Here is a 23,498-nt window from a genome sequence, read left to right on the forward strand (position 1 = left end):
TTACCCATCACTTGGCGTGCTGTTGTAACAGCTACTTTGCATGAACAGTCTTTCACGTGATATCAAAGTGAAGATTTTAAAATGGAAAATGAAACAAACAAACAAACAAGAAAAAAAGACACTGTCTTACATCAAGCCTCAATTTAGTTTTTCCTAAAACAAGAAATACAAAAATCTCCTGGTAAGCTGAGATAATTCTGCTGGTTTTCTGTAGTTGAGGATTTTTCTCCACACGTGTTTAAAAAGAAGCTTAACAAGTATATTTGTAGTGGAAAAAGATGAACTAACCTAATGCCCGATGACAGATCTTTAACTTGTGCAAAGTAATATGATTTTATCACTCCCTGGAAATGGAATTGTTGCAGTGTAAAATATCCTGTTTCACAGTTTTTCATATAGCCTTACTTTAAGAATGAATTTGAGAATAGTTCCAGTTGGTGCCAGACATGAATCTTGATCCTGGAGCAGCTACATGAAGCTCCGCAGACAGAATACTGTGTACTCAGACATTCAAATAGATGTTTCACAACAGCAAATTGCCACAGGCAGCTATTTTCCTCACCGCCAAACCCTCATGGTTTATGAGTGTGGAGTCGAGTTTGTTTATAGGCCAGAAAGAAGCTGTGACAGCAAAATGAGCTTTTATAAACTTGACCATGCCCACAGTCTCGAGTCAGTCCAGTTGCTTTGGGATGATTGTCTCAATGCAAACACAACAGCTCTATGTCACAATAAGTCTGTGTTTTCCTTCATCCTGTGAGAAATACTGACTTTGGATGCAGCAGGAAGGAGAAACCAAACGTCCTCTAGTATTCCCAATTGCACTTGATTGTCCACACACACCTCTTCCTTCAGCATTTAGCCATAGCCAAGCTCTTGTTGCTCGCCTTTGAGTCGATCTTGGCCACCAGCAGTCTGAGAGAGTCTCCTGATGATCGGATCAGCTCTCGACCACTGAAATGGAAGCAGAGAGAATCAACAGACTGTAAAGAAGCAGTGACAGGAACATGGGATCAGACTAATATCTGTAGTGTGTACTTTAATACTTACACGTTATACTCCATACCGACCACACTGATGCCATTAACAGCCAGGATGCGATCGCCTGTTTTCAGTTTCTGACACTGAGCGGCAGGAGAGTCGGGAACCACTGACTTCACATAAATGCCGCACATTCTCAGCTGTGTTTTCTGTGTAAATATAAAACAGGAAGGTTATTTTATAGAGTAACCAAATTGTGGTGCTCTCTGAGGCATGTCTAGGTATTATAATTCTGTTTTTATTAGGGAAACAAGCAAATATTCACATTTGAAGGCTGGCGTTTTTACAGCTAATCAATGATTGAGCAGTATTTTTGTTGTGAGTGTTGTTTTGTTGATTGACTAAATGTTATAGCTCAAATATAAATTATAAAGCATATATATATGTTTTAGTGTTTAACAGTTGTACTCTGTGGTACAAACATTAACCTGGTTTTAATGATAGCTAATGAGCTTGTCTGTTCAAACATATCACATCACCATAATGGTTTTTGTCCATGAGGTTGGACCGCAGAGCCGCCCTTCAGTCAGTAAGAACATTTAGTTAGATTAGATTTGTAGTTTCAGTCTGTTGAACTCAAATCCCTTCAGTTTATAGTCTGATCTCATTAGTCTTCATCAGATTTGCTGCACAAGTTTTCCTGTGTCCGGATTAAACTGTGAAAACATTTAGCCCTGTGGCTGCTGATCTGAAACAATCCAGATAAGACTCTGCCTTTCAAAATCATTTTACACTACTGGACCTCTAAATGCTTGTTATTAAATCAGTGTTATGAAGGAGAGAAGAAGAGGATGTGTGCTGGGTAAAGAAGGAAGAAGCTGTTGTACCGTTCCATCCACGAGTGCCAGGCCGAGGCCGTGAGGTCCTCTGTGGAGCTCCACCGTGAACACTTCCTCTCTGTCTTCTTCTTCTTCTTTTTCTTCTACATTGTCAGTCTTCCTGTCAGCACATCCACTGGCTGAGCACACAAACACACACAAACAGAAAGAGAACATGTTTGCATCAAAACAAATTAGTGGTATAAATACTCACTTAAATAACCATACAACCAAACAAGCCCAAGGTGTTGTGGACTGCAGTAAAAAGAACTGCTCTGATACAGTGACTCGGTGCCTTCGAAAACTCCAAAACCTCATTAGCAATTATTCAAAACAACATGTCATAGATATAAAAATAGGAGCTGCCTGGTAAATTAAGTTTTGGTAAAAGCTTGTTTTCATCCTTTTTTGGGTGAGATTCCACTCTCTTGACATGAACCGTCCACCACAATCAGTGTTCAGACTCAAGAAAGGAGTTATTTTGCGGGGGTTGTGATGTTCAAAAAATGTATCCACTGATTTACAGATGTGTCTTTTGCCAAGTACGTCAATGGGAAAAAGTATTCTTGGGCCGCAGGGCATCACATGACGGACCATTGTATTTCTACTATTTGGCCACTATGAAAATTTGTCTTTAAAGCCCGGCACACTTCCTGGAAGCCTGACTGATTCACACTGGGAATTTTTTCTTATACTCTGAATGTAAATAAGGTGCCAGAGTGCACAAAAAAAAAGCATCAAAATAGAGCTGTTTTTTTTATGTGCCAGCGGAGGATCCCCTGGACCCCTGAAAAAGGTCTTGGCTAAGCTCTGAATGTTGTCAAATACTAGAAACACAATACCTGCGTACACCTGACCTGTGCGGAGCTGCTGTAACTGGCCCCTTACCTCCTGTCATTTTGCAAAAGTGGCCCCCAGGCAGAGTGAGTTGAGTATTCCTGCATTAGACACTTGTTTTTTGGATTCATTTTTTAGTGTATAAAATTTTAGAAAATAGCTAAAAACGTTAATCAAAGATTCTAAGAGCCCAAGTGACAGCTTCTTCATCACGTCAGAACTTAACAGTACTTTGCATTGATGCTGTGTGTAACATTACAGCTGCTAAACATCAACATGGTGGCATTGCCATTGTTAAATTTGAGGTGCAAGCCTAAAAGAACTGCTAGCATGGCTGTAGACTCTTGTTTATAGTTAAAACCAGAGGTGGCAGAACAGGACACTAAATGTCATTTTTCCTAAACCTGTCCTCCAGGCTGTAAGCACAGCTTTAGTGCACAGGAAATGAAATGTTTAAACTCTTAAACGATCTTCTGAGCTGCCTGAAATCAGATCTGTTAGCCTGACAAGTTAGCACGCCGCGGTGCTGTAACAGGGACTTCCTGCCTGCCTCATGTGTTTCCTCCTGTCACAACAACAACTCAGCAACAGTAGCATTCCCAAAAAAAACCCACCCTGTTCCCACCCCTGCAGCTCCTGCTCTACAAACCCCCCACCCCTCCCCTCCCTCCGCCTTTTCCCAACATGCAGCCTGTCTGCCCCCCACGCAGGACCTGCCCCGAACAATGCCGCCACCGATTAAGATTCCACGCACCAACCCAACTGTAAATTCCCATGACGGATCGGCCACTGCTCTTTTCTCTCCTGACATCACCACCTCTCTGTAATTCTTGGGGCCAGATTAAAGGATTACCAAACTTTCAAAATAACATTAGCCCTTAGCCAAAACCACAGAGGTAGATACACTGGAGGCCAAGGTATGGCTACACATGGTGGATGATATACAGAGCTCCCACCAGGGTGGAAAAAATAATTTCAATAATAGCTGAAAACTGTGTTAAGAATTACCTTATTTTCTTATTTCTAATGAGAATTTGTCAAATATTTTATATAAAAAGGTAAAAATGTTCCTTTTAGCTTAGAAAATCAGTGACTAGTAGCAAATCCTGGATATGAATCAACTGCTGACAAAAGTAAAGACAAGCCACAGTTTTCCTGCTCTTATTTTTCACAGTGGTAAGAAAAGAATTATAAATTACTTAAATTATTTATTAAAATTATTTTCCTAATTAATCAATTAATCGTTGGGTCTATAAAACAACAGAAATCAGAGGAAAACTGTGTTCGTATTGACCTATTGAATACACTGCTAAATTGTGACAGATATACAAACAGAGATGGTGCCAGATGGCTCTGTTTCAGTGTAATCCTCAAACCCTTTAAACAAATTACTTTAAAAAGGCACTAACAGAGAAAGCATAATACAACAAGTAACCAATGAGAGTAAAGACGTCTGATTAGGATCAACAAATCCTTCAGCTTTAAAGCCTTTCTGTGACAGCACACAGCCAGAGTGGGGGGGTCTGTGAGGGAGCGCATTACCACAGGTTGAACCTCTTAAACACAAACACAATCACATGTGACCAAAAGTGTTTCTGAAGGTCTGGTTCAGATCTGAGGAGAGCCTCTGGACCAACCAGCCTCCTCTCTCCTGACTCTAAACAAACAATTAAACTTATGACTTTTTAAGATATCAGCGTTAATATCCTGAATTATGTTTGTTTTGACTTGTGTGAGTATTTGTGATCATGATTTTTTTGTCTCAGACTGACTATGTCTGTACTGAAATTTACTCCTTCATAATACATCTCCATATTCCAAGACCTTTTAGTGGGAACTAACATTAGAAAACTAAGCTAACTAGCTTCCACTTTCTGAGATTCTGTATTTTGTTTGTTTGTTTGTTTGTACATGTGACTGTTGCTATCATTAACACCATTATCCAATATTTAAATCACGTGAAAGACAGGTGACAATATTTAGATGCCGCATATTTTTGATGAATCTCCAGGCACAGTATGGTCACATTTTCTGCTCAACTGTGTCAGAAACCATGAGCTTCAATCTGCTGTACCTCTGTTGATGGTACCTGGATATAAACAGACAAATGCTGCATCCAGTGATTATCAGGTACATTTATCTCACCTTCTTTTCAGAATTACTAACACTAAAAACATCTATCAAAGGTCACCAGAAAATGTGATGGATATAGACCTGATTTATTGCCAGATACTTTGCTGTTCTTCCACCTATTTTGAAAACTTAATAACATTGATACAGTAACAACCACCACATGGTCAAAGTAATATCCAGAGGTGGAAAGTAACTAAGTGCATGTACTCGAGAACTATACTTGTAAAACGTACAAATTTGAGGTTCTTGTATTTCCATTTTCTGCTATTTTATATTTCTACTTTACTACATATTAGAGGGAAATATTTACTCCACTACATTTATTTAATACCTTCAGTTACTTACAGTATCAGATTATTAAATAAAAACAACAAATCAATTATAATGTATTATTACTAATAAGCATAAGATTTAATTGATCCTTTGGTGGGGGTTCGTATATATTGTGGTAAAATAAGCTCTACCTTTACCAGCTGCAACATTAGAGTAATGTACATATTAATGCACCAATAATTATAATTCATTAACATTATTCTGAAAAGGGCCATTCTGCATAATGAGTATTTTTACTTTTAGTACTTTGAGAAGATCTCTACTGGTATCAGAATTTAATGCTTTTTAAAGGTCTTTTCAAGATCGGTTTTAACCCAAATTAAGACTGATTTTTGGATGAATCATCTTCTTATTCAAGCATTGCAGATAAGTATAGAGGTAAATAGTATATGTAGGAATATGGTTATTAGGGCGAGTAAGGTTAATCTGCATTTTGCCAATAGGTAAGTGCAAGTATAGGGTAAAAAGACAGTATTAGGTTCGATTAGATTTGTAACATCAGACTTTCATGCAAAAGAGCTTGACTCATTAATAAGAAATGTAGATGGATAAATAAAATCAGCTAAAATGTTTGTGGCAATTAAGACTTCACATATTGAAATTTAAGACTGTTTAATTACTTTAAAGGCCTAATATTTTTAAAAGACCTTCAGACCTTTTAAGGACCTGCTGCAACCTGTTTAGGTATATTTTAGAGTATTTTTTCCACCACTGGTGACATCCATGCAACAGTGGCCAAAGCTGACGAAGGCTGACGTCAAAAAATGTGGGGTAACGGTCAATCGCTGCCATTTCGAAACTTGAAGCTTAAGTACATTTTCCACAGATAGGTCTGACATGCTGCATTATCATTTTAGTTTCTGTTTCCCTACATAAAAAGTGAAGTAGTCGACTCTCACGGTGACTCCCTCTCACTCCCTTTCACTCCTACAGATGACCTCATGACGGAGGCGTCCAAAAACAATAGGGGCGGGAGAGGAAACACTCTTTCCTTTACAGAGCGAGCCCACCCTGGACAGCCTTCCACTTGAAATTCCTGACCGCTGGAGTCAGTAAAAAGATGAAGGGAGGACTGAGGAGGCGCTCCACCTCTTTTATGTCGGGGCTACCTTTATGTGGACTTGGACAAATATTCGGCAGGTCCTCAAGGTCAAGTCACTAAATACTTCCCTTAATAGATTCAGTCAGAGGAGGTGAATGAGGTTTTAAGACGTGACCTCATTCCAGACGTTAGTAACAGGGGACAAAGTTTGAAGCGAGGCGGTCATATTCTCAGTGAAAGAGCTGTGTGTCATCTGAATTAGAACCTGCTGTGTGTAAGTGAAGCCATGAATGGGCCTTTTGAGATGCTGTCGGTTTCTCATCACTTGTGGTTTCCTCTTTGTTTCATGGTCTCTTTGTACGTGCACACTGAACTCTCAATTATCATCTTCGGTTGTCAGGTTTCAGTTGATGGTATTCAGCTGTTAGAGGCTTTAAAGGACCACTTTAAAGGATCTGGGAGGCCATGTTTGTTTTAAATGTATATTCTTTTAATTTAACGTGTTTTCAATACTTTACATAAGTGCTGCAACTAACAGCTATTTTCATTATGGATTTATCTGATTGTTAGCAATGTCAGTCTGTCGTCTTGTGAAACTCTTGTGGTTTTGTTTCTCATATCAGTGGTACCTTTGGCAACAGGAACAATCCCTCTTTGTTCTGGTTACATGTTCAACACACAGTTGCTGAAGACAAAAATTAAGCTTAGACTGGTTAATATTAGTTAAAGATTTGTTCAAAAGTAAATCAGTATTTGCTAAACTGAGGCAAATTACTTTCGAACAAAACCAGCGTTGGGGGTTAGCCACCAAGAGTAGCCACTGGGACTAACCACAGACAGTCTATGGGACTAACTAGCTTACTGCTACTTCCGCTATCCCACAGGAAGTTGTGCACATAATCATTTTTAAAGTAGTGCCCTCAGGAATAAGGTGGATAATATATATTGTTTCTTACTGTTTTGTTTTTTCTTATTTCCATAGAGGAATGCTTTGTACCCCACATAGGAGCATCAGACAGTCTTATCCAGCTCTGCTCTGTTGGTCCAGTCTGAGTGCACTGACCACCTGAGTGATGACTGTGTTTGCATCGTGCCTTTATTCTGTTCTGTTGTATCTACTTAACAATCTGTGACAAAGATCTCTGATGAAGGTAAATTAAATTTACTGGGGCCTATCAGTAAAGTGTGCAGATCTTTTGTCTTCTGCCTGTTCAGTTACCTTTCTTTTGCTGTCGGGCGCCCTCCTGCAGATCCGCCTCCAGCTCGGCCAGCTCCATACCCTGAGGGGTGTTGGGTGGCGTCAGCAGGCAGGACGGGTCCAGCGCCAGGCTCTTGTGGTAGCCCATGTCGGCCTGTCCTGGAAGGGTGTTCTGCAGCTCCAGGTTCTTCAGCTTCTGGGTCAGGACTGCCTCACAGCTGCTCAGGTCACCGTGAGATCCTCGGGCCTGAGCCGGCTCTGAAGGGGAGGTGCAGCCCAGGTCTGCCTCAGGGGACGGGCAGGTAACAAGGTCAGAGACCTCCTGATGGGCAGGATCCTGCAAGACCCTGACGGAGGGTGGGGTCATAGACTGGCTGTCTGTGGTTGTCCCATTGAGAGCCTGAGGGACATAAAGTCAATCAATAACAGATGTAGAAACATTAAGGTGTCTCATTTCCTGCTCTGGGGTCAGAGGACTTGTTACCTGTTCCTCTACATCGGGCTCGGCTTGGGTTTCACTGCGGGGGAGTCGGCGAATGAACTCCTGCAGATGACCGAGCTGTTCAAACAGAGCGGGCTCCACGATGGGTTTACCAAGCTCCAGGTGAAACGTGGTGCTCGGCAAGATGAGAGGCGGGTGGCTGTCGAAACTCTCCAGGATGTTTGCTGGAGGAAGAAGAGAAAGGTCATCCATCACAAACGACCCGATCTTCATTTACAGCTTTCCAATGAAACTCCATCCTGTAACTTTCAAGTAAAGCTGCTGTATTTGGGTTAAGACCTAATTAAAAGCTGTAAATAAAGTACAGGACTGATGCAACTGTTGCAGTCAGTGGTGTTTTTTTACGCAGCAGGGTGCAGTCGGTGAGAGGATAAGAGGTGAAAACAGGTGAGAGCGAGGCGGCGACTGTCCTGCTGGGAGAGGTGGATTTGAGAGGAAGCTGTGGAATGAGGCTGATTGGTGGGGACAGACTGACGGGACAGGATTACTCTAAAGGAATAAAAATACAGTGTATTATATGTATATGTATAATAGTTAATTAATATTTAAAAAGAAAAAAATACAGATTTTTTTTAAAATGAGTCCCAAAATGTTCAGTATTAAATAAATAAATGAGACAATATGAAATAAATAAACATGAACAAAAATGAACCAATAAACAATGGAAACTATTTATTTTTTTATTAAAAAAAAAAAAAAAAAAAAAAAATCTTCCATAGGTGTTCAACTGGGTTGAGATCTGGTGCCTGTGAAGGTCATAACATATGATTCATATCATTTTCATACTCCATTCAGTGACCCCTTATGCCCTATCGATAAGGGCACTGTCAACACATTACTATTTCTGTTTAAATAAATGTTTTGCTACGTTTTGTCGGGGGTGAATGCAGCTCTGTTCTCACTTCCCCAGTAAGTGTCTCCCTACTAAAACCTGCCCAGTTCTTTATTATTTGGCAGATCGTCTTCATATTTGGCTTGGAGTTCTCTTACCTGCTTTCCTGTGCCTGCCTGATTTTGGGACTGTAAACTTTTTGAAATATTTTTTTGATTTCACCCAGCTGCCTCTTTTGCTGTCTGCAGTTCCAAACCTGCTGCCTCCTCTTCAAGACCGTAACATCTTAAGTAGAATGAGTTGGCAGAGAGTAGGAGCACATTGTTTGGGGTCATCCCTATGTTTCCAGGGTTCTGTTTCCCGGGTTCTATGTTCCCCACTTAACCCTGCAAAAAAGGTTCTATGTTTCCCGCTTGGTTGAGCGGGAAACATAGAACCTTTTTTGTGTAAGCGGGGAACAAAGAACCTTTTTTGCAGGGTTAAGTGGGGAACATAGAACCCGGGAAACATAGAACCCTGGAAACATAGATATGCTCCCCATTGTTTCATTAGATCATGATTGATTTTTTAGCAACAGTGTGCTTCCCTCAGAGCTTCTAAGCACCGTTCAGCTCAGTTATTACACTTGTTGAGTTATTTATCGTGAGGTATTGTGCAGTGAAGCATGAATACAGTCAAGTTAGGACATGCAGACTGCACAATAGATGGTTCTGATTCCTGCTGAGAGAGGAGTCTGGTTACTGCAGTTTACAGTAAACACAGTCGTCTAGAAAAGGACAGGTCAGGTAAAGCTTTTGGTTTAATCTGATTTTCATCTAGTTTTTAATATTCAGAACAAATACGTATACATTAACAAATGTGTATTTATGAACACTAAAAGTGCTGATGCACTTGTAAGACGTGTATGTTATACAAACCGAACTGATGATGACTAATCTTTTTTTTTCCTATTCTATAGTATCTATTATATTATTTACATGGCTCCAGAGTCATACAGAAGGAGAGAAAGAATGTTCTAAAGCTACAACTATTTTTTTTTCATTAATCAGTATTTTAATGTCAAACAGGGTTCCTACATTTTAAGGCAAATTAAATTTAAGACTTTTTATGACTTTTTTCCACTAGGAAATAAATTTAAGACCAAGTTTGCAACAACCAAAATTAAAGAGAGAAAAAAAAAAAAGAACCAACATCAATGACTTAGGGTTAGGGACAGTTTTGCCCAAATGTTTACTGTGATATAAAACAAGCCTTTTCTGGGAAATTCCTGGCCTTTGTTGGCTGCATTTCTTGGCCATTTTGTGTTTCTCACTCAGCATGTGGGATTTCACTGCCTTGATTCCCATCGTGTGATGTTACCAATTATTTTCAGATTTTTTAATGCAACTGAAAGTCAACAATTTATAAAACCTACTTCCCATATCTGAGCATTTTGAAGACTTTCAAAAGATTGATTTTAGACATTTTAATACCAATCAAGGCCCTGTGACTTTTATGACTTCGTAGGATTCGTGGGAACCCTGGGCAAAATTCACCTAAAAAAAATCACAATCCCAGTTAACCAGAGCCCAGAGTGACTTCTTAGAAAAGCTTGTTTTCTCCAACAAAAAGTCCAACACCTAAGTGACTATAAAGATATTTGTACATTATGTCTCTGTCTATGATCTTAATGATTAAACGTTTAATACAAGGATGGTCTACGTCTACATTACTCACCCGTCCTGACAGTGTCTTCTGCATCATCCGGTGACGGGGTCCATCCAGTGGGACAGGCTTTACCAGAGCTGTATTCTCTCAGCATGTGGTGAAGCTGAGCAGCGTTCAGGGCAGCAAACTCAGTCCTGAGAGACGCCCAGGACGCCTGGACAAACATATAAACAACAAAAGGCAAACATTGAGAGACATAAAGCACACGTATTCTAAAACCCTTCGACAACTTCAAATGCAGGATTGTGAAAGTGATGCTTTAATCTTAAAGAACGAGCCACAGACGCTCTTTGTAGTCATTGTGAGAATGACAGGGAGGGAGAAACAAGCATTTTCCCATCATTCTTGTTTCCATATGAGGAAACAAAGTCACTGCTACTCTCTCATTTGCATGCAGAGTATTTTTAAACCAATTATATGATCTAGTAAATGGTTTTTGTCCTTGTGGTAACAAAGCCTCCTGGGAAAATATTTCTCACTGGTGAAGCACTTCAACTTGTTTCTTATCAAAGCAGCTTTTCTTCAAAGCTCCGTACCTGTGTTTACTCTGCACACCAATAAAAAGTGAGTGTTATAATTAGCACGTCATTCCTGTTCTGTGCAGTGTGAGAAGTGTAAACTTTTAATTATCTCTCTGCTCACCCTCTCAGGTTTCTTATCATGAAATATAACTCACACAAGATAGATAATATTTGATCTTATGATGACAGCATAAAGTAGCTCAAGGATAAGGAAACAGGTGAGTCACCCACCAGTGACGTTCATGTGATGATTAAAAACATTACATAGTTCATTCAGTCAGTTTCCAGATGAATTGGTGGAAGGAGGCATTTGCCCAGACATGCAGGGGCCACATCAGAAACCATAAGTTAAATGTTGTTGTGTCCCTGCCCTTCTCTTATAACGCAGACGCCTCACTGAGCTCAACAGAAGGTGAGGTTTAAAAGCTGCTTATAAACTGCAGAAATGTAAAAATGTCTTTGTTTGTTATGTCTGAGATTTAATTCTCAGCAGCTAAAATTACTCCTCAGATGTTGTGTTCTCCATAACTGCTGGCAAAACAAGCGACGCCACATCCCTCTGGGGTAATTTACAACTGTGCCAGTGAGCCACTTCAGTTCTTAAAAGCCCAGAACTCCAGATGGAAAAATCAGTCAAGGGTGTGTACTCTGTCGCAGCAGCCACAAAGTGACCTCATGCCAGGGCAGGGATACATAAAACCACCAGCTTCTTAGCAACCGTCCAATCCCATGTACAGACGAGACACAGCCTTCAACAGCTGTGTAATGAGGGGGGCTGAAGCTGTGCTGTGCCCTGGAGATGTTTCAGGCTGGTATCATGACTGTGAGTCATATGGTCAAAACAGGTGTGAGAAACTGGGTCTCATACTTAACCCAGTTCCTCCAAATATCAAGGGTAGATCCCACTGACACAGAGCAGGAACAGATTAAGTTCTGTAGTTAGCTCAAATATCTTTATCATCTCATCTCATCTCTCACTCATTCCAAACCAGAGGAACTTATACTTGTACCTCAGGAATACTCAGGCAGTTGTCGAGGAGTATGTGATAAGCTCAACTAATTAACTCATCTAAGAAAGCAGAAACTGTGATTTGACTTTAAAAACACATCCACACATCTGTGTAAAAGACAAAAGAATGACCAAATGGACTGTAACTTTGGACAGGCTGTGTGTGCTTGTTTATCATTCTGTGTCACCTCTCTTAATACTTTTGTGGGTCTGTGAACGCAGCACAGGTGGTACTCTTCAGAAGTTTTTTTTTTTTTACCTCGGCACCAATTTGTATGATATAGAGAATGCAAACTTTTCGACCCAGCACAAGGAACGATTACGTTTTCCTTTTACTGCACTTCACGTTCTGCGAGTGTGATACAACACTCAAGCTCCAAAGATAAAAAAATCAAAACATGGCGTCAATGTTTTTATAAAGAGCTGAAATAGTTCGAAGTAATGGATATGTTGGTTATAGTGTTCGAGAAATATTAAGCTTTCAGTCCATTTTTCTACGCATTACTTTATCACTAATGGCTGTGTGGGCCTCTCAGACAAAGAAAGTTGGGAACTACTTTTCCACTACCTTTATGGAAAATGTTGTGACCACTCCTGACCAACCCAACCCTCCATCCATCTCACATTAAACTGTCTTTCTGTCCCTTTGGTTTACAGTTCACACTATGTTATGTCCCACACTGGAAAAACCCAAGAAGTAATGCTCTCACTGCATCACAAAGAATCACAGGCAAGCTTTGATCTGAAAGGCATATTCTAGGATTATACTGTACATAAAATTGATTTGATGGCGTCATGTACAGTACATATAAGCTGCCTTTTCTATTCATAGCCTCTCTATTTAAAGCACACAATTAAAAGTACATGGCTACTTCATCACAAAAACATTCAGCAGGTTCCATGACATCATACCTGTACTTGCTAAGTTGTTCATGACCTTTTGTATCACCTTTGTTTCTCATCAGTCATACCTGTGTCACCTTATCTGACGGTTTCTCTTTATGTGTTTAATAACCAGCCAAGTGGGAGCTCAGCTTCCTTCTGTGGTACAAAGTGTAAACAAGATCTGAATGGGTAACCAGGAGAATGGTGTGCTTAAGGAGGGATTAAATGTTAAGTTGGCAAGCTACCACTGCGCGGCAAAGACTAAACACATTTATAAGGTTGTTGTTCTAGTGATGTCTGAGTGATATAGCGCAGTGTGTTATTCCTGAGCATACACTGAAACAAAGGGTATGAAATGCCTTTACTCTAATGTACCTCTGTCTTTGAACATTAAAATTCCACTTAAGCTCTTAGATAAATGTTTTCACTTAATTATACATAATGAAAATGATTTAAGATGATAATATATTACATAAATACTCTGGGTAAGAGGATATATTCAGGTCATTGTAATTGTAATTAAGATAAGTGGTGGCCAAAACTTCATTGGCACCATGATGTCATGGGTTGATCATTTTACTGTATTGACTGTTCCTGCTGTTTCCTCATATCTGATCAATGTGACTGGCACTGTGAGAGTTTAAGTGCACCAGTACCACTATAACCATTAACCAGTAACATGCTTCCACAGACTTTATGGGATTATTAGTCACGGTTATCACAACATTTGGCAACAATAAGAATCTGTAGAAAAGATAACATGGAGCAGTGGGAAGGGTTAGGTGAAACATTTTGCACCTCAAACATAAACATGCATAACTAATGTTACACTGACACTTTTGAGACAATGAAAACATTTATGCTGACGCAAATATGACTCGACTCTGGAAGCTTCACCCGCCCATGGAGAGACAAACAGGAAAGGAGAAACGGATGTCCTCTGACCTGCAGGAGGGTCTCTTTGGGTGTGGCCAGCAGATTGACAGCAGCAGAGAGCTTCTGGAAGAACTCATTGGCCAGATCGCCCAGACCGATGCTCTGGATCCAGTCCATCAGCAGGTCCAGGTTGGCCCGGATCTGAACACCTCGGGACCACTGGTAGAACCCAGCAACAGATCCTGAAGAACAAATCAGTCAGAATTAGACATGATATTGATGTACAACTTACCAATACAGTTTTTACATTCAGTAGAAGTACAGGGATTTGATAAAAGTTATATATAGCAGTTGTAGTAGTAGTATTAATGCCATTAGCCTGTTTACATTGAAATGCTGCAATAAGCTAATGTGTTTTTAAAAAAAAAAACAAGCAAGAATATAGGCAAGAAATACAGTTTAGTAGCAAATGCAGTCTAAAACAAAAGGTATCTGTGTCAGGAAATGTGCTGACACCTGTTTGAAAATAATATACTGCATGTTAATAATTAATGTAGTGCACATACATAATATACTGCTACACATATAATAATAATAAAAACTAACACATTCACTGCAAATACCGTAATCATATCAAATTGTCACTAAATCAGTTTAGAGATATGATGTTGCTAGCAGCTGTTTGAGGCTGTGCTGTTTTGCTAAATGCTAACATTAGCATGCTAACATGTTCACAATGACACTGCTAACACGTCTACTGTCTTATTTCAGCGTGTTAGCATGCTAACATTTGCAATTTAGGACTAAACACAAAGAGGTTGATGAGAATATCATTGAATTTGTTGTTATTTGGTCATTAACCAGCCCCAGACGCATGGACATTTTGGCCTGGTAATGACGACAGATGAAACATTAATGGATCCCCAAAGTTATTACAGTTCATCCTGAAGGGAACATGAATGCTTGTACCAAATTTCATGGTAATCTATGCAATATTTGTCTGAACAATTCACTTAAAATAACAAATTTTAACCCCTTGGTGTCGCTACAAGAAAAGCCAGTGGATCATCAAAAACAGTAGGATTCATCCTCTGGGGAACATGAATGTTTACACAAAACTTTGTGGCAACTCATTAGATGAGTTGTTAAACTATTTCAGTCTGAACCAAAGTAGTGGCTAAAACAAAAGAGTAAAACTGGTCTAACAGGTTTTCTAATGTGGAAAAGTGAGCTGAAGTCTTACCTCTCTCCATTAGGGTGTTGAACAGCGATGCGTTGATGAAGAAGAACAGGTAGGCACAGAGTTGTAACGAGATGTCTGGATGGACCTGGAAGGCTGTAAGAAGCTTCAGCGCCTCCTTCAGCACTTCCAGGATGCTGTTGAGTCCATCGGGCACTCGCAGCTGACCGCTCTCTGAGAACGGGTTCCCATCCAGCAGGCCAGGCAGCGCTGAATACATGCTCTGTGGAGAGAGGTGGTGACAGGTTACATCTCTTCTGTAAAGACCAGCTGGATGTTGCACTGCACACTGTACAAAGTACTGGATAAGCATTGTTAATGCACCATGGGAGTCAAATGGTGATAAGGCTGATACTAAGAGTCACTGAAGCACATGAACTATAACATGTAGACAAAACATTCCCTCTCCTACATGTGATTCCTGATTATATGAAGTATGGTGCAGTAAAGTTACCAAGGAAATATTTTTTGTTAGGACAGGACATAATGGCTCAAAGTCAAGAGAGGAAGACATTCAGAGAGTGTGCAAGAAACACTGTAAGGAAGCTCATGTTTTACAACACAAAAGGCCAGCTGAAAGAAATTTAAAAAAAAAAACGGTATCCTACAATTACACTGCAATTTGAGTCATTTTAGATACAAAACCTGCTCTAAAACATGGATTAAAACAAATAACACACAGCAAGCTGTGATAAAGCATACTGGTGCCCTGTAGAAATGTGTTCTTTAACATTAACAAACCATTGCCAAGATATACCTTATTCAAGAATAACCAAATGAAATTATTGAGAAGTAGTTTGGCCTCTTGTGCATTTTAAAATTACATTCCTATCTTAAAAAGCAGATGTATATAAATATCAGGAGGAACAAGACAGTTCTGCAAACACTGCAAAATCATCTTGTAAGCTGTTTTATTGAACACAACCTCATTGTCAGTCCTCACACAGATCCGGCTCTTATCACTACTCCTTCTGACACAGTTCTGCCATTGTTTTACAATGTATGACATCACCTGCTAGGCACACACACACACACACACACACACACACACACACACACACACACACACACACACACACACCATGACTAGGATAATAACCTCAGACACACTGTAAGAGGCCATAAAGATGACAATAACCCTGCATGCCTGAGGCAACAGATCAGCTCATAGTATACAGTAAGGATCTGAGGATTTTTACAGACTGTTAATTGTGTTTTAACACATCTGTATGGCCCAGTATGCCAAAGAAAAAAAGAGCTATTTTCCCACATATCTTCATTTTTGTTCTACTGATCATTGTGGTGTATTTAATAGCAGCATTACAGTAATGCCCTTTGGCCAAGTTTAATTCATAATCTATTTTTAAAACAACTTTGCCAGAACAAACAGAAGAAGTGATGACATTATTTCTTTAAATTGCAAACACAGTTGAGTCACATTTCACAGGAAATTAACAGAAACACATTTTTCCCCTCCCTTCCTTTCCCCCACTGGGTGTTTCTCTGATGACAGTTCGTCTTCCTCTACAGGAAGCATATCCTCTTTTTCTGTCCCCCAGAAAAATAGTGACCAGCAAACACATACACAGACTTTGTAATACACTGTTAGAAAGACAATGCAATACATGTTACTGTCCTAAACAACGCTGGGACTGCTAGATTAACAAGCCTCAAAAGTGACAAATAAACATGATAGCATACTGAAAAGCTGCCTCTGAAAAAGCCACATCTTTTTTTCAGACTAAAGAGCATAAACTGTACCGCAAAATGTCTCTTTTTTTCAGCACAGGCAGTTGAAATATGTCTGAGTATTCACAACAACAGCACAGACTGTTCCTGCTTCCTTCCCTTCCTTCCTCAACCAGTCACTGTGCAGAGTGGTGGTGTTTCTACAGACTCTGCTGCTGGGACCTCGACTTGATTCTACGCGAACCAGACAGCCTTTAAGAAGCATTTTTAAGATGGAGAAGTCACATAAATCTTGTCTGGGAGTGGCCTGTTTGGGCTGTAAAACAGAGGAGATGACTGTTGACTGTCACAGAACAAACCCAGACACACATTTAAGATACATTTCAAGTCTTTATATAGCTTTTAAGGCCTTAGAGTGGTATAAATTATCTCAGTAACATAGATCGGTGTAAGTTATGTAGTGGTGTATCCCAAGGCTACATCATAGGCCCCATTTTATTGTCATTATATAGGTTTCCACTGGGGTTTTATGACAATTCTACATCCATTATCATCGCTAAGCTGATGACACACAGCTGCCCTTTCCCCGCAACCAAGTGAAACACATAATGAGGAGATGAAGAAGATGTTGAATGTTGGATGGTCAACAATTAGCTCCAGCTAAGTTAAAACAAAATGTTTTTGAAGTTCTGCCTTGTTTGGCACCAGCCTACATATCTGATGTCTTCATATTCTATGTCCAGACTACTCAGATCTTCTGTTCAGTTACTCCTCACCCTTTCGCATTCCCAGTCAAAATACAAAAATGGTCGAGCTTTCTCCATTTGCTGCTCCCAGATTGTGGAACAGTTTACCTTCACTGTCAGATCCTACCCAATGTATCAACACGATAACAACCAGGCTAAAGAGCCTACCTTTTACAATTTGTTTTACAGTTTGAGTCCCATTAATTATCATTATAACAATAAAATACTTTAGTTTTGTCTGGTACAGTATTTTACGTATATATTTTTGTTTTAATCATTTAAATTTCTCTATTAAAGCACTTTGGTCTATTATTTTTTAAATTGGCTCTAAAAATAAATTTGACTTAACTCTTAGCAATTCATTACTGCAACTGCAAGACCTAAAAAAGACCTTCAGATGTTCACATAGTGGCTCTCATCAAATCAGCCATTCTGGTTTTGTTATTCAACAAACTAGTGAAACCTTGAGAAACGAGATTGTCTTTTTGTTTATATTCCATTCGGTGGAAAAGACACCCTGCTCACTATCTCACAGGCCTTTCCTGACTGAGAGTGCCAGACAGAGTTGGTGTTTCCATTCTGTTATTGTGTTTTCTATCTGGAATATGCTCAGTGAAAACAGAATGTGGTGTTTACACAGTCCAATTTCCTGCTTCACATGTGACCAACGCTCAGATTTTAGAGGTCAAAAAGGATGTGAAAAAGCTGATTTCACTTAATGAGTGTGTTTATGTGTCGTGTGTTAAAGAGCGCGGTATATTAATGTGTGTCGGCCAACCTTTGTTAGATAGTAGACAGTCTGCTGGAAGGTGAACATGATGACTTCTTCCAGGACTGTCATGGCTTCCTCACAGGCTGTCCGAGTGGAGGAGATCTCAGAGTCCAACAGTCCTGACAACACATACAAACACATTTTAAAATCACATATAACACACTCTAACAGCTATGATAGAAAAATAATCAAGTTAAAGGTCACGCTGTGTTATTGTCCACCTTGGTCCTCCTGGTCCTGCCTCCAGGGCAGCAGCTGAGGGACTTCATGCTGGATGAAGTGCAGCAGTTCAATGGAGTTGGCCATCCACAGCACCAGAGGCTGCAGACCTGGGATCAGCTCCTCCATGCTGAGCAGCTGAAAATGCTCAGGCTGCCCATCACTGGAGCTCCTGATATAAAAACACAGACATTAGCAGTGAATTTGTCTTTTTTGACACTTCACCGACAAAACCCACTTTATTCAATTCAGATACCAGTCAGAAATCTTTGTACAGACTTTTATAACACCCAGAAACAACTACGGAATGCACTTTGCTCTGGCCGACTCACAACGACCACGATGAGTCTTACAAGACTTAAAGAGTGTGATCATGTTACACCTGTCCTGATGTCTGCACACTGGCTACCAACACTTCAAAAAACGCCCTCTGACTAACAAGCCTTTAAGTACATTGTCTCCTTCCTACATCTCCAAGTCTTCCGTGTACTCCATAACATCCTTTCAGATCTCTTGAGGCTGGTTATTTAACTTTTTTCAGATTAAACAAAAACTATTTCAGGAGTAGAGCATTTTCCGGTCAAGCAACCTCTACTTCAATTACGGGGGGGCAGGCTTTGTGCAGATTTTCAAATCTGGGCTTAAAAGTTTAAAAGCCATCTTTTTTTTCCGAATTTCATGGGCTGGATAAGCATCCATCACTTCTACTTTGATAACTAATTACTTTAATTCTGTTTATATTAACATTCTTACCTTTATATTTGGGATTCTGCCTTCTTTTGTATTTTAACCTCATATTTGTATGTCTGATGTATTTTAACCTGTAAACTATGCAGACATTCACTTTAAAGTTGAAGTTAATTCAAATACTTTTGGTCGATTAAAAAAGATACCTGAATTACAACAATACTTCTTAATGAAAGGTATAAGTTATAGTATCTGTACTTGTCATCACACCTAAAAAAATAACGTAAAATAGTTTGTGTGCATACTATTTAAATACAGTTCAGGCAGCCCTAAGTTTTACTTGCAACGTGTTGTCTGTTGTGACAACAGATATCAGTAAACCTGACTTGAATAAGTCGATAATATTTATTTGGTTTGTTGTGTAAGTGACACAATCTAAACCTGCAATTTTAAAATAGTGCGATAGCAAAGATAGTAAGTTGAACGTTTTTTAGTTTCATCTAAAACCTCCACATAAGTGCTCTGTTTATCCTTCAGTTAACCTGTTTCGGACTTCCTCTAATATTTCTACAAATCAGCAAAAGTTTTATCTGCAGTCAGACTTTTACAGCAACATTCCACTTTCCTCATGAAGCCATTTTGAATGTCATTGCTTGTCCTAAAATAACATCTCAAAATGTCTTGTGAAAATGGGACAATCCTACTGTTAGCTTTGCTGAAATGATTAGTTGATGAATCGATTACTTAAATGACTAAACATTGATCAAAAACAATTTTGATGATCAATTCTTATATAGCTTGTTTATTAAGGGAAAACATTATGTTTCCAGCCTCTAAATGTAAAGCTACTTTCCTCTGTTTTATATGATTGTAAACACCTTTAGTGTTTCACTCCTTTTTTGGACAAAAAAAGCTTGGACAGGCATTTTTCACTATTTTATTATCTGACCCATAACTGCACTACAGCTTTACACTATATTTACTTCCAATTTATCACTGCTATGTCCACCATCAAACTTAGCAACCACTGCAAAGCATTACACATGTATATGCTTACTTATTGAATGAAAATGTTATTTAATTATTAGTTGCAGCTATTAATACCTTACACTTGTATTCTTGTAAGGGTAGAGACATATTACACTTCTTTGAATATTTGCTCCATCTCTCACTCACTTCTATTAAAGATCTATTGAGTTTGTTGAACTTGGATAACTTTGATAACTTTGCTCATGTCCTGACACAGACAAAGTTTAATCTGGTGACACATGATGATAAAGAAAGAAACACTGCGCTCATGAGAAAAACTCTCTGTTGCTTCTACTTTCTTAGAGAAGAGACTGTGGGAAATTCTCTCTTTGCACAACCTGCATTTAAAAAAAACCCCTCATTGTTTTCCAGAGGAGCAAACAGTTGTAAAATCAGACTTTAACTCCTCTTTTATTCAGACTGTAAAACTCGAGGTGTCGTATATCATCGAAGGCAGCAGCTGCTGCTCTTCTCTCTGTGGCAGCTCATTGTCATGTATTTCTGGGGCGATCTGGAAAACACTTTGTTTACTCACGTTTCTGGCTGAATTGCTGCAAGCTCCTTTGTCTTTTCCTAAGAGGGAGGACACGTGAAGAAAATATCCATTTCATCCCTGCATTACCAGCAAATATCATCCATCTTATGTACATTATATACAACTCTGATGGCACATTTGATTACTTTACATTCATCGCCGCACTCAGGGGAATATAAGGCTGAATACAAACTTACACATTTGAGATTCTCTGGCACAAAAGGTAAATTATCTGAAGATTCGTTCTTACCCACATAACGAGCTGGATCTGACTGGCTATCCGGAGCAGCAGCTGTCTGAAGTGTGTCAGCTCAAACGTGGAGGCTGAATGCTGAATACAGAGGCTCAGCAGGAAAGCAGGCGTCAGCTTTGGTTCATTTCCACTGGGATCCAACATATCCAAAACCTCCTGCAGGACCCTCTCCTCCTGCTCCAGCTCATAGATCACCAAAGCCTCCGTGCCCTCCAGGTCCCTCCAACGAGGAGGTAAAGACTTCCTCTGGAACCTTTTGATGGTGACAGAGGAGCCACATGATAAACAAGAGGATGATGTCTTTGTGTCAGAGTTCGGGCAGAGTGTGGCCATCCAAGGAGGGGTCTGGATGGATCCCGGTGTGCTGGTAGGATCCTTAAACATGAACAGGTAGTGTTTCCCCAAGCCCACCAAGTCCCCTGGGTTCAGTTCAACCTCATCTTTAAGGAGGAAACCGTTTCTGGTCACGGGAGCACCGTGAAGGGGCTTCAGCATTGTCAATGTCTTTCTGTGATCCCCTGTGGACGTTGGGTTGTTAGAGTCCAGGCGTCTGACACAGCAGTGTTGAGGCAACACATCAGGAGCAAAGAGAAGGATGTCGACCTTTAACCTTTCCTCATCCTCTCCGTTACAGTGCTCCCTGCAGCAGCCGAAGATGGTGGTGGTCCCACTCATCAGGTAGATGACAAAATCCTGCAAAGACAAATGTTTTTTTAATTCAGTGTTACAAAAACAGTTAATTGTTGGTCACAATTAATCTGCCATCTATTTTTATTGCTCAATTTAACATGTGGTCTCTAAAATCTAAGAAACTGGTGAAAAATGTGTCACAATTTCCTACTTCCTGTTTTCAAATATTGTGGTTTTGTCTGTTTAGCAGCCCAAAACCCAGATATTCAATTTACAATCACATAAGACAAATAAAAGCAGCAAATCCTCACAATTGAGAAGCTTAAACTACTGCAGGACATTCCAAATGCTTCAAAACTTACTTTAAGAATGAATCATTTGGTTTGTATAATGTTAAAAATACTTAAGTATGCATCTTCAAATTGCTTGTTTTGTCAGACCAACAGTCAAAAAGCCAAAGATATTAATTATACTGTAATACAAAGCGACAAATTCTCACACTGGAGAAGATGGAACCATGAAATGTTGCTTGAAAAATGACTTGACAATGAATTAATTACAAAAATAATTACTGATTTATTTTCTATTCTTGCATCAGCTCTTTATGTAATCCAACAACCAATGACAGTCAAAGTGTAGGACAGGATTGATTTTCTTGTGTAACATTTTGGAAGTGAACCAGCAGTGTGCGTGTAAACAGCAGCATGATCAGCCTGCACTGACAGCGTGATGGGAGACAGGAAAAGAAGGGCTTATGAGTGAGACGTCGGTGATGTCCGTGACCGCAGGTTCACCACATTAAGACAATTAGTCATGTGATGATACAGTATCATCTGTACTGGCAACAGTCTGTAGCCTGGCAAGCAATGTGAGGGTAGAATTGCTGCCTTGTGTGTTATATTCTACAAACAAACAAAGGTTAAAGAAGTTGAATAGTTTAAAAATGAGAAGTTAATTGCTACTTGAGCAAAAGTCCAGTTTTTATATTCGGTGTGTCTAATGCTTTTACTGCTTTTTCTGTCACACTCCAGGAAATTTTGTCTTATTTTATTTATTAGTTCTTTACATGTGATGTTTCCATTATAAAATAAAGAGGATTAAAAGGTGTGTGTGTGAGTGTGTGTATAGGTGTGTGAACATGTGTGTTTGATTGGACTTGTTTATCTCGTTTTATTTTACACTTGCACTTTGTTACTTATTTTTGATTATTTGTTGTAAAGCACATTGAGTTTACCTTGTGTATGAAATGCGCTTTATAAATAAATTTGACTTGACTTGACTTGACTAAAAGACTCTTGTGCTTTCAAATTCCAGTGAAGGAGTTCTCAGAAATCTTGTAGATTTTAGATTAAGTTAATCTGTAAATACAGTTTTAATAAGACTAACAGTCTTCAGCCCTGGTCGCAGCTCTGTGAGACTGCACGTAGACACAGTGTGCTTTGAGCTAAACACTAATGACAGCATGCTCACATGCTGATGTTGCATCAAAGTTCAGCAGAATCCATCCAATAACTGCAGATACTTTAGTCCGTACAAAGTAGGGTTGCCACCTTGGATTTGTGAAAAAAAGGGACACTCGACCAAATGTTTGAGGCGGCGGGCTTGGCCATTATTACCAGTTCAGACTGACCAATGAACATGAAATTCGGACATAGGAGACCAGATTTGCCATCATTCCATGTCCTTCTATGTGCCTGTATTTTATATTAATTTTTATATCAATGAAAAAAACAAAACTGTGTGCCTAAATTCTTACATTTTTACATGTATCTCACCATAGCAAGTTGGAAGTTGACATATTCTGCCATATATGAAGAGGGGAGACTCTCTGGAATCTGGTAATATAAGAACCATGACAGTGGGACATTCTGTCACTTCACAGTTGTCCAAAACGTGGTTTGTGCCAGGCAGACATGATTGACAGTATTTTTTCATTATTGCAAGAAATTCCATTGACTCATTCA

General features: G+C 39.5%; 1 protein-coding gene across 1 annotated transcript in view; it reads right to left on the minus strand.

The window, feature by feature from the left end:
* Nucleotides 1-127: 127 nt before the first annotated feature.
* Nucleotides 128-23,498, minus strand: part of radil2a (Ras association and DIL domains 2a) — a 33,058-nt gene continuing 9,687 nt past the window's right edge. The window contains exons 5-16 of the mRNA XM_050069143.1: nucleotides 20,902-21,597; nucleotides 20,652-20,689; nucleotides 18,403-18,572; nucleotides 18,188-18,300; nucleotides 14,978-15,197; nucleotides 13,804-13,976; nucleotides 10,453-10,597; nucleotides 7,887-8,068; nucleotides 7,424-7,802; nucleotides 1,869-1,999; nucleotides 1,051-1,190; nucleotides 128-954 (exon numbers count right to left, since the gene is read on the minus strand). Of these exons, the coding sequence (XP_049925100.1) occupies nucleotides 852-954; nucleotides 1,051-1,190; nucleotides 1,869-1,999; nucleotides 7,424-7,802; nucleotides 7,887-8,068; nucleotides 10,453-10,597; nucleotides 13,804-13,976; nucleotides 14,978-15,197; nucleotides 18,188-18,300; nucleotides 18,403-18,572; nucleotides 20,652-20,689; nucleotides 20,902-21,597 (2,490 nt within the window). The 3' untranslated portion in view covers nucleotides 128-851. The remainder of the gene's footprint in view (nucleotides 955-1,050; nucleotides 1,191-1,868; nucleotides 2,000-7,423; nucleotides 7,803-7,886; nucleotides 8,069-10,452; nucleotides 10,598-13,803; nucleotides 13,977-14,977; nucleotides 15,198-18,187; nucleotides 18,301-18,402; nucleotides 18,573-20,651; nucleotides 20,690-20,901; nucleotides 21,598-23,498) is intronic.

The sequence above is a fragment of the Epinephelus moara genome, chromosome 18 (assembly GCF_006386435.1).
Source record: "Epinephelus moara isolate mb chromosome 18, YSFRI_EMoa_1.0, whole genome shotgun sequence".
Taxonomy (NCBI): Eukaryota; Metazoa; Chordata; class Actinopteri; order Perciformes; family Serranidae; genus Epinephelus; species Epinephelus moara.